Below are 12,081 nucleotides of genomic sequence, written 5' to 3'. Positions count from 1 at the left end.
CTCAAATTGGACGGACATGCCCGCTAACGAGAGCGAGCAGGAAGAGTCCAGACCGCCAGCCCGCAGGCGGACGGAGGAAACCTCCGACCTCACCGCACAGGCTCAGATAACGGCCGGCCGGCAAACTGAACCGCCAAAGACCTCCGATCCTCCGATCCTCCGATCCTCCGACAGAGGAACAGAGGAACAGAGGAACAGAGGAGCTTCACGTCATCTGCAGCCAAATAAATATCATCTGAATATGGATATTTACAGTATGAGAAGAGTCTCCTGCTGTTTCCGCGGCGGGGAAACCCTGCAGCCAGGCCTACAGCTCAATACACTTAATAAACTTCATGTTAACATTAAGTCACTGCAATGCATTTCCTCTGACAACAACCTGGAACAGTGGAGGTTTTTTAACTGTTGTTTTCAGGCCTTAAGTAACTGGGCTAAATCTTTATTCCAAAATAAAGCGGTTTCTCATCTCTCTCTCTGAGACTTAAGACCCAGCCTGCAGATTTGGTATTTAATCAAAAAGCAGCAGAGAATTAGTGATTTGTTTGACCGGCTGCAGGAATAATAAAGCGGCGAGAGACGATCTGCAGCCGAAGCTCCAGCAGGAAACAGCAGCGCACTGCGCTCTGTAATATTTAGGTTATGGCCGATATGAAGCGCTCTCTTTCCACTTGGCAGGAGGTTTCAAGTGGAGATAACACAGCCGGAGTGTGTGAGTATTTTATCAGAAATAATAAAAGGCCGGGCGATACGGAAATGGGGTCAAAGGTCAGGCAAAGAGCTGAATCACCTCTGATAGCCGTGCCGTCGGTATCGGCCGGCGGAAAACCTCCGGAACGTTCCTCCGGCCTGCAGGAACATCAGCTGGGATGCTGAGCGGCTTCCTTCTAAAATGTGTTGTAGAATTACTACAGCGCCTGTTGTCAGGGAAGGCAGATGCACTTTGCATGTAAATACCCACCCCCCGCCCCCCACCCCCCCCCCCACCTCTCTCTCTCTCTCTCTCAGCCTGAAGAGCAGGTTGGACGCCCTCTCTCGCTCTCTCTCTCTCTCTCTCTCTCTCCACCAGAGGACCGGGAGCAGGACTGGTGGGACCGGACAGACCGGATTCCCAGGCGGTGACGGAGCCGGGGCTCGGGGCCCGCGGCTCCCGGTCCGGCCTGCGGCGGCTCTGAGCGTCCGACCCTCTGATGGAGCGTGAGGACCATCAGGTGAGCCCGGGCAGGCGGACAGACATGTTGACACACAGCAGAGCCACAGGTGCCCAGAGCCCTGTCAGATATATAGATATAGATATATAAATATAGGGATGAATATATCTGACCGGCTCTCTCTGGTGCGACTGCTTTATGACCGGCCCAGATGAATGGACTGTTGTATTGATGCGGCCCGAGTCCCTGAAGGCAAATTAGCTCTAATATAATAGTGAAGACAAACCCCGGCTATAATGACGGGATTTTACTGCCATTTTATATTCTTCTCTACAGACTGGGAATCCCTGTAGAACTGTAAAGCCACGGATGGAGCCATAACGAAAAACCACCATGATACTCCCATAAATAAAATATTCCTATAGAGATATGTGTATAATGTCCTGCTAAAATGCATTATAGGATTAGTACAGTGCGTTTCACTGGGTTAGGGAACCCGGACTGACCTACAGGAAGCTGTATTTTATTACTGACAGATATGGAGGTAATGCTGAGGACGGAGATCAATACGGATCAATACCACTATAGTGTAACATAGGTAAAATACCAATCAAAGAGCATACAGTGGAAATTAACATACCGTCTGTTCAAAAGGGATTATTTTACCAACAAGTGTTTTCTCCAGCTCCCAAATCATTAACGAAATTCGTGTTTGCCTTCAGAGAATTCTCCTCCATCGACTGTTTTAATGAAGCTTCAAGTGATCAGGCGGAATTCAAAATAAGTGAAAATATAAATTTCCTTTTCTTGTGCGTAAAGCGGCGACAGAGCGGCGGACTGGCAGGAGGATTTAAACCAAAATGTTGACATATTAATCACATTTTCACTTGAATATGTTAAATATACGATGTAATAATTAATTCCTGTGTGGACCGGGTCTACAGAGACCAGCCGTGCGGGAGAAGTTCCTACCTGGACCGGGTGAGAGCTGCGCGGTACCCCGGCTCTGAGCGCTCCAGCCCGGCTACAGGCTCCGCTCCTCCTCGGTACCCAGACGGAGCCGCTCCAGACCTCCGGAAAAAAACCCCGAAATTAAGGATCCACAACGCCGAAAAACACCGTAAAACAAATGAAACAATCCAGTCGGACGGACAGAGATAATTATTCCTACAATTCCTCTCAAATTTTCTGTCCGGTTTACAGTCGTGACCAGAAAGCTGCGCGTCAGCCCGGCGGTCCTCTCTGCCTCTCTCCGGGGAAACGGCTGGAGCCCAGCCGGGGGAGACCCGTCCGGACCGGGGTCACACAGCACTCCGGGTTCCGCGGGCTGTGAAGGGGCTGGGTCTCCGCTACCACCGGGCGGTCTGAACCGACGGCAGCATCCTCCGGTGGCAGAACGGGGGGAGCGGGTGGATGGAGCACCGAGGCGGGGAGAAAACGGTTAAAATCACCAAAACACAAACACTATGTCCGGTAGGTCCGGGAGTTACCGGCGGTCATCCAGTAGTTTCCCCCGACGGACGGTCACCGCTCTGCCGCCACAAACTCTGTCCGCCTCCGGTCCAACACGGAGCAGGTCGCGCGGCTGCACTGTGCGTGATGAGAGAGTGGAGTGATTCCAAACGACTCTCTCTCTCTCTCTCTCTCTCTCTCTCCCTCTCTCTCTCTCTCTCTCTCTCCCTCTCTCCCTCTCTCTCGACCTCCCCAGCTCTCTCTCTCTCTCTCTCTCTCTCTCTCTCCCCCCCCTCCCCTCCTCTCCTCTCTCTCCTCTCTATAGACTATACCAGGAGGGCGGAGCGACCAGCCAACCCAACAACTCTGTGTGGATTTCCCAACATTTTTGTCATTTCACAAAGATATGGCGACTTCTCCGTCATCTGCAGGCGGCAGCGGGGTCCGGTCTGAAGCCCGGAGCCTGGAGCCACAGGTCCGGGTCCGGGTCCGGGTCTGTCTCCAAAACTAAAAATATAAGACAGTGTAACCGGACTGTGTGTGGCGTTAAAACACTACACGGGGTTTTGTATGTATTTATTTATTTATTTATTAAGCCTCGTTGATGTGGTCAAACCCCAACTGTCCGGTTCGCGCTCTCTCACTGTGTTTCTATGTCTCTCTCTCAGTTTCTACCTGTGTATCTCAGTGTGTTTCTCTCTCTGTGTGTGTAGGTGTGTGTGTGTGTGTGTGTGTGTGTGTGTGTGTGTGTTTCTCTCTCTCTCGCTCTCGCTCTCTCTCTCCACCCCCCTACCCCCCGCTCCTGTGTTTCTCTGAGTCTCTCTCTCTCTGTCAGAGAGGCGGGAAGGATCTGCCGTCTCTCGCGCTCTGAGCGCCACCTGCAGGCCAGAAGAGGCACGTGACGCTCCGTCTGAGGCTCGAGCTCAGGCAGGTTTCCCGCCACAGTGGAACAGACTCGGTATTAGAAAAATATCAGATATTATCACATTTACTCCATATTATTGCTGTTATTTCACATTATCAATACATATTCTGAACATAATATACTGTGTGGTGGAGGCACCAGAGAGCAACGTAAAACAATTCAAATATAAAATTCCATCCTTTCTGTGTTTTTTCCAGACCAGGTCAAATAGCATTTGCAAATGACATCAGATACCCAGTTAGGACCAAATACATCAGGAAGCTGAATTGGAAAAGGAGGCTGAGCTTCAACAGTGTTTCTCAGTGGAGAGCTGAACCCAAAATCCAGACCATGTTCCAGAAACTATGAAAAGGCACATCTCAAATTTCCATTTTGAAACGCTCTGAAGAAAGCTCTGTGCCGAAACGCGTAAGCGTTTTTCTATTGTGATCTGAGCCAAATGAATTAGTGAAATGTTATTTTGTCCTCCTTGACTCGGAAATTTGAGATGTGCTACCTTTTCATAATTTTTGATACATAAGTAAGCTGTCAATCAGAGAAAAGTAAATTTAATTTAATTTTAAATACAACATCTAATCTTTCTGGCACTCAGTGTATCATTCTGTATGGCAAACCCCACCCATCTGGCACCGACAGAGGTAGAAAACAAAGCAGAAAACATCTTTGTCAATAGTATTTAGTCCATGTGTGTTTTTTCTGTGGAAAACTTCATTTTATCACCCTGAGTGTTGTTGTTTTGTCCTTTGGAAGCAGTTAGTCTCCAGAGGAGTTTGAACCTCTCTGCTCCTCTTCGTTTCCCAGCATCCCTCTCAGTAATTAACCCTCCGGCCTGTGTGGACCCGCACTGATCAGCTATAATATCCTTATCAATATTCTCTGCCTTTCCTCTGGAAACACAAGCCTGCTGCACCGGGCCGGGCTGCAGAGGCAGACACACTGTGAGTTACACCGTTAGTTATATAGTTAGTTATACAGTGATACTGTTAGTTACTCCGTTAGTTAAACTGTTATTTATATAGTTACACAGTTAGTTATACTGTTAGTTACACCGTTGGATATATAGTTATATTGTTAGTTATATAATAAGTTACAATTATACTGTTATTTATGCAGTTAGTTATCTATTTATACTAATACAGTTAGTTATATAGTTACACTGTTAGATATACTATTAGTTATACTGTTAGTTCTAGTGTTATACTGTTTGTTTTACTACTGTTATCGTTATACCATTAAGTAGAAAACCTTTATGTGTATTTTCAGTTTCTTCCCTGCATGGCTCCTTTTGAAACCCTGCTGCACTGATCAGTTATTGATCTATTAATCAGCTGATAGTCCCGTTTATTGATAAAGAGCTTTGAACCAACAGGTTTCTCAAAAAGAGATACAAAAACAGATGAAGTCAAAGGAGAGTACATCAGTACAATACAAACTCTGTATGTGTGTGTGTGTGTGTGTGTGTGTGTGTGTGTGTGTGTGTGTGTGTCAGTCAACAGAGTTGGTCTCCGGAAGAAATTCTGCATCTCTAATTTTTGTCTTTTTTCCAGCAATTGAAATAAAAGCTGACCTTGCCTTCCGTCTGATTCATTTCTTTTCATGTCTCCAGTCATTTGAGCGGTGCAGTGAACAGTCCATCCAGCTCCACTCTGCCTGTTTTCTTTAGCAGTAATTGAAAAAGTCTGTCATATTTGTCTGTACACATACGGTTAACAGTCAGACAGAGAAGTCAACAGGTTTTCATCCATGTCTGAGCAGAAGACACAGACTGCTGGAGGAAAACAAACAGAAAAAAGGAACAAGCACATGAAGCTGACTTCACTGTTGAATAACACTAATACTAAAACTGATAATACTACTACTAATAATAATACCAATATTACTACTACTTAATCCCAAATCTTTCTATATGGATGAGAGTGTCAGCTAAACATGACACAACACACACACACACACACACACACACACACACACACACACAACACACACACACACACACAGATCAGGTTATTTCAGCCCCCCACATCCATCTAGATACCCCAGATACCCTTCTTCAGATACTCTACACCCCTCCCTAGATACCCCAGATACCCTGGATGGGTCCAGGGAATCTGGGGACGGGTCCCTTTTTCATGTTTTAATGTTGTATCATGTTATTTTGATGATTGTTGGAGCATGTGTTGCAAGACAAATTTCTGTGAGAACGGACAATAAAGTATTATCTTTTCTTATCTTAGATATCCCAGATTCCCTGGACCCATCGCTAGATACCCTGAACCCAACTCTAGATACCCCAGATCCCCTGGACCCATCCCTAGATACCCTGAACCCAACTCTAGATACCCCAGATCCCTTGGACCCATCCCTAGATACCCTGAACCCAACTCTAGATACCCCAGATCCCCTGGACCCATCCCTAGATACCCTGAACCCAACTCTAGATACCCCAGATCCCTTGGACCCATCCCTAGATACCCTGAACCCAACTCTAGATACCCCAGATCCCCTGGACCCATCCCTAGATACCCTGAACCCAACTATAGATACCCCAGATCCCTTGGACCCATCCCTAGATACCCCAGATCCCCTGGACCCATCCCTAGATACCCTGAACCCATCTCTAGATACCCTGAACCCAACTCTCGATACCCCAGATCCCCTGGACCCATCCCTAGATACCCTGAACCCATCTCTAGATACCCTGAACCCAGCTCTAGATACCCCAGATCCCCTGCACCCATATCTAGATACCCTGAACCCAACTCTAGATACCCCAGATCCCCTGGACCCATCCCTAGATACCCTGAACCCATCTCTAGATACCCTGAACCCAGCTCTAGATACCCCAGATCCCCTGGACCCATCCCTAGATACCCTGAACCCATCTCTAGATACCCTGAACCCAACTCTCGATACCCCAGATCCCCTGGACCCATCCCTAGATACCCTGAACCCATCTCTAGATACCCTGAACCCAGCTCTAGATACCCCAGATCCCCTGCACCCATATCTAGATACCCTGAACCCAACTCTAGATACCCCAGATCCCCTGGACCCATCCCTAGATACCCTGAACCCATCTCTAGATACCCTGAACCCAGCTCTAGATACCCCAGATCCCCTGGACCCATCCCTAGATACCCTGAACCCATCTCTAGATACCCTGAACCCAACTCTCGATACCCCAGATCCCCTGGACCCATCCCTAGATACCCTGAACCCATCTCTAGATACCCTGAACCCAGCTCTAGATACCCCAGATCCCCTGCACCCATATCTAGATACCCTGAACCCAGCTCTAGATACCCCAGATCCCCTGGACCCATCCCTAGATACCCTGAACCCATCTCTAGATACCCTGAACCCAGCTCTAGATACCCCAGATCCCTAGACCCATCCCTAGACACCCTGAACCCAACTCTAGATACCCCAGATTCCCTGAACCCATCCCTAGATATTTAGGTATCTAGTTCCTCCTGTCTAGTTGAAGGTTGTTAATCAGTGAAATCACCTGGTGTAGTCTTTGGCTGGAACGAAAACCTGCAGACTCCCTGCCCTCCATGGCACACGGTTGAATGCCCCAAGCCCTAGACCCATCCCTAGACACCCTGAACCCAACTCTAGATACCCCAGATTCACTGAACCCATCCCTAGATACCCTGAATCCATCTCTGGATACCCTCAACCCAGATCCCCTGGACCCATCCCTAGATACCCTGAACCCATCCCTAGATACCCCTGGGACTCTGAACCCATCCCTAGATACCCCAGATATCCTGGACTCTCCAGCATTATTAACGCCCAACAAGGAGATGAATTATTTATCCGGCTAATGACAGGAAGCACAGTACCATCTCTCTCTCTCCTTTTCTCCCTTGCATGCACACACACACACACACACACACACACACACACACACACGCACACACACACACACAGTCATAAGCAAAGTCGACAAATCAGATTAACCTCCAGAAGTGTCTTTTGAGAGCCTGTGTGTGTGTGTGTGTGTGCTGTTGCAGGCAATTTGTCACTATTTCATACTGCATATATTTCATATTGTTTGGTTTAGTTTCGTATTGTAAATGTTTTCATTCATTTTTCTTCATTTTGGTGTTCTACTGCTGTTGTTTTGAACACCCTCATGAATGTAATTCATATATTTTCACATTTTCTTTTCTATATTTGCCCTTAACACTTTCTAGTGTTGTCATTTTTAGTTGTGTTTAATATCTCTCTCTTGCTCTATTCTTATTTACATTCTGTTTTCCTTTGCTGGATCCTGTTGCTATTTGCTGCTACAGCGACACAATTTCCCCACAGGGATCAATAGAGTTTCATCTGATCTGATCTTATCAATAGATGTGTACTGTGGATGTCTAATTAATTTGGCTCGTGACCAACAGGTCGCTGCAGCCATTAAACATCACAATCTATTCATCAAAACCAGATGAGGCTTCTGAATCTAAACTACAATCTGCTGAGGAAATGAAGCTGGAGAGCTGGAGGAGAAGTGGACCATCTGTCTTCATGGTACACCAGGCTCTCTCCAGTGATGACCTCTGACCTCCAGGTTCCACCTGGTCAGGATGACCACTCACCTGGCAGGTCTGGGCTTCAGAAACTAACACACCCTCAGCTGCTCAGCACCAACTCATCCACTGCAGCAGCTGGCAGTTCAGCGCCTCGCTCACAACTTCCAGTTAGTCTGTGGATTCAAACCAGTGATCCTGTTTGGACTCTAAACCAGGAAGAGACCAGTCATGCTGGTTCACAGCGGCGACTTGAAAGGGCTGAGAGGCTCAAACTGGTTTGAATCAGTCAGGACCAGCAGCAACATTTCAGCACAAGCCAAGGTTCAGCAAAATGCCTTCGTTCAAGTTCAAGTTGGTTTATTTCTAAACTCTCTATCACAGTCTGTCTCAAGGACTTTACAGAGAATGAGCCAAACTGGATCTGACTGATCAACATTGCTGAACAGAAGCTAGCCAGAGGGAATCTGAGAAACATAAACTTTATTTCCAGCACGCCATATGCTATCAGTACCACTGTTAGAAGACATAAAGGTATCCATAAACCCCAAAACAACACGAGTAACTATGAAACAATGTGCACTGATTACTCATCTCTCTCTCTCTCTCTCTCTCTCTCTCTTTCTCTCTCTCCCCCCGTCTCTCTCTCTCTTATCGGTGAGTAATTCAGCACCTTGGACAGCGATTTCAGCAACACAACAAAAGGCCATTATAGCACATGAGCACATTTATTGCCATATATAAACTGAACAAATTTTAGCAAACTGCCTCCGTGCCTCTTTAATCAGTTTCAATACACAGATGCGATTACAAAACTGCCTCGTCAATCAGTTTCAATGGATTTATAATTGACAAAGTTTCTGTTGAGACCGAGTGCAATAATGGTGAAGTCCATCGTCTGCACAGTAAAATGCACAATGATCATAGCCTGCCATGCAATATGCAATATTCATATTCAGTGCTTCTGCTTCCCACATTTTCTCTGCTATTGCAGCACCCACCTACTGCTAACACAACACACACACACACACACACACACACACACACACACACACAGACACACAGCTCGCTTTAAACGGAGGCAGCATGAATTAAAAAAACGTCCATCTGAGCCATATAACATAGCAAGCAACAATGAATCATGCATCATACAGTGAGCAGTTATCCTGATGCTGCTCAGGTCGGTTTGGTCTGTCAGAGCAGTGCTTCTCAAACTTTTTCATATCAAGGACCCCTAATTTAGTCCACATTAGGGCCACGGACCCCCATTTGATTATATTTTTTCTCAGATATTCCAAATCTGAGAATATTTTTATTGTTAGATATGATTTTGTCCAGAATTCCATGACTGTCTGTATTGTAGGTAGAGAGATAACAGAGAATTTATGACCAAAACAGTCATTCTTCTACATTCTCTAAATGTGTTAACTTCTTGTAAATGAAATAATGTTGAAGTTTAACAATTCATCAGTTTGCTGAGGACCCCCTGGAACCCCCTTATGGACCCCTGGTGGTCCCCGGACCCCGCGTTGAGAACCACCGTGTTAGAGGGAAACGCCTCGGCCTGCGCTGCGGTTCATCTGAATCAACAGTTTTAAGAACTTTAAGACTTTATGTTTGGTAAAAAATCCATCAATTCATATTTGTTTTCCTTTCATCATGCTGTTTGCAGCCTCGTGCCGATTTTCCCAACAGCCACAGAACAGAACTACAGAACAGCAGAACAGCAGAACAGCAGAACTACAGAACAGCAGAACTACAGAACTACAGAACAGCAGAACTACAGAACAGCAGAACTACAGAACAGCAGAACTACAGAACTACAGAACTGCAGAACTACAGAACAGCAGAACAGCAGAACAGCAGAACTACAGAACAGCAGAACTACAGAACTACAGAACTACAGAACTGCAGAACTGCAGAACAGCAGAACAGCAGAACAGCAGAACAGCAGAACTACAGAACAGCAGAACTACAGAACTACAGAACAGCAGAACTACAGAACAGCAGAACAGCAGAACTACAGAACTACAGAACTACAGAACAGCAGAACTACAGAACAGCAGAACAGCAGAACTACAGAACTACAGAACTACAGAACTACAGAACTACAGAACAGCAGAACAGCAGAACTACAGAACTACAGAACAGCAGAACAGCAGAACTACAGAACAGCAGAACTACAGAACTACAGAACTACAGAACTACAGAACTACAGAACAGCAGAACTACAGAACAGCAGAACTACAGAACTACAGAACTACAGAACAGCAGAACTACAGAACAGCAGAACTACAGAACTACAGAACTACAGAACAGCAGAACTACAGAACTGCAGAACAGCAGAACTACAGAACAGCAGAACAGCAGAACTACAGAACAGCAGAACTACAGAACAGCAGAACTACAGAACAGCAGAACTACAGAACAGCAGAACAGCAGAACTACAGAACTACAGAACAGCAGAACTACAGAACTACAGAACAGCAGAACTACAGAACAGCAGAACAGCAGAACTACAGAACAGCAGAACTACAGAACAGCAGAACAGCAGAACTACAGAACAGCAGAACTACAGAACTACAGAACTACAGAACTACAGAACTGCAGAACTACAGAACTACAGAACTACAGAACTACAGAACTGCAGAACTACAGAACAGCAGAACAGCAGAACAGCAGAACTACAGAACAGCAGAACTACAGAACTACAGAACTACAGAACTGCAGAACTGCAGAACAGCAGAACAGCAGAACAGCAGAACAGCAGAACTACAGAACTACAGAACTACAGAACAGCAGAACTGCAGAACAGCAGAACAGCAGAACTACAGAACAGCAGAACTACAGAACAGCAGAACAGCAGAACTACAGAACTACAGAACTACAGAACAGCAGAACAGCAGAACTACAGAACTACAGAACAGCAGAACAGCAGAACTACAGAACAGCAGAACTACAGAACTACAGAACTACAGAACAGCAGAACTACAGAACAGCAGAACTACAGAACTACAGAACTACAGAACAGCAGAACTACAGAACAGCAGAACTACAGAACTACAGAACTACAGAACAGCAGAACTACAGAACTGCAGAACAGCAGAACTACAGAACTACAGAACAGCAGAACTACAGAACTGCAGAACAGCAGAACTACAGAACTACAGAACAGCAGAACTACAGAACTACAGAACGGCCGAAGCCTGAACAGACTGGATCACTTTAGTAACTGGAGAAGAAGAATTCAGTTTTGCAGGGAAATTGTGCATCAACTGCAGTGAAGGGAAGGAAAGTATTTTCTGTTTCCATTGATTTTTGTTTAGAGAAAATATGATTTAGAGAAAAGATTCAATGCTAAATTATTTGTTTAATTACTATAGATTTTTTCTGAATTACTCCATGAAGCCAAGCTGTGGTAACTGCCATGCACTGCCAAACCCAACAGTCAGGACGCCATGATTGTAGTTTTCTGTGGACTTTGGTTTCTCTTGATCGGCCTTTTATCTCTTAACACACATGAGCCGATGATGAAACATCTTTTCTGTAGTATTTACCGTCTGAAAGCTGAGCGAACGGTATTTTCTGGTAGGAAACCGGTATTTACCGCGTTCCCAGGCGGACGTGAACGCAGCAGCGTCCTGCAGGGTGAGCGGGTCCATCAGCGACGCCTCGCAGCACCCGGAGGCTCCGGCAGGACCCGACCTTTAGTCCGTCACATAAAGCCACGCTAATGGCCGCTGAGTGACATTTAGATAAAGGTGAGAGGGAAAGGTTCAGTAAACGCACCGTCGACCTTTAACCTCCCATCCAGGAAGTCAAACTCCAGCCGCTGAGCCTGACATTTCCTCTGTAGCAGCAGAGCGGAGCTTCATTCAGCTAATTAACCCGTTAACCGGACGACCCGCAACACAAAGAGCAGGAGGAGAGAGAGAGAGAGAGAGAGAGAGAGATGGAGGGAGACAGAGAGCGAGACGGAGGGAGAGAGAGAGAGGAGAAGACAGAGAGAGAGACGGAGGGAGAGAGA

General features: G+C 46.3%; 1 protein-coding gene across 2 annotated transcripts in view; it reads right to left on the bottom strand.

Annotated features, from left to right (window-relative positions):
* LOC139653855 (protocadherin-1-like) overlaps positions 1-2,722 on the bottom strand; it is an 18,640-nt gene extending 15,918 nt beyond the window's left edge. The window contains exon 1 of one of the 2 annotated variants that reach the window (XM_071530857.1): positions 2,121-2,722. Coding sequence is in view for 1 of the 2 variants with exons in the window: in XM_071530856.1 (XP_071386957.1) it covers positions 788-858 (71 nt within the window). In the remaining variant the exon portion in view is untranslated. Of the gene's footprint in view, positions 1-787; positions 904-2,120 lie in introns of those variants that run through there. The other variant, XM_071530856.1, reaches the window with a different exon arrangement.
* Positions 2,723-12,081: the final 9,359 nt, after the last annotated feature.

Source organism: Centroberyx affinis, unplaced genomic scaffold, assembly GCF_046629955.1.
Source record: "Centroberyx affinis isolate AG114_WGS23_722 - 3 ecotype Tasmania unplaced genomic scaffold, CSIRO-AGI_Caff_v1 ptg001988l_1, whole genome shotgun sequence".
NCBI lineage: Eukaryota > Metazoa > Chordata > Actinopteri > Beryciformes > Berycidae > Centroberyx > Centroberyx affinis.
This window is presented reverse-complemented; position numbering and strand designations above follow the sequence as displayed.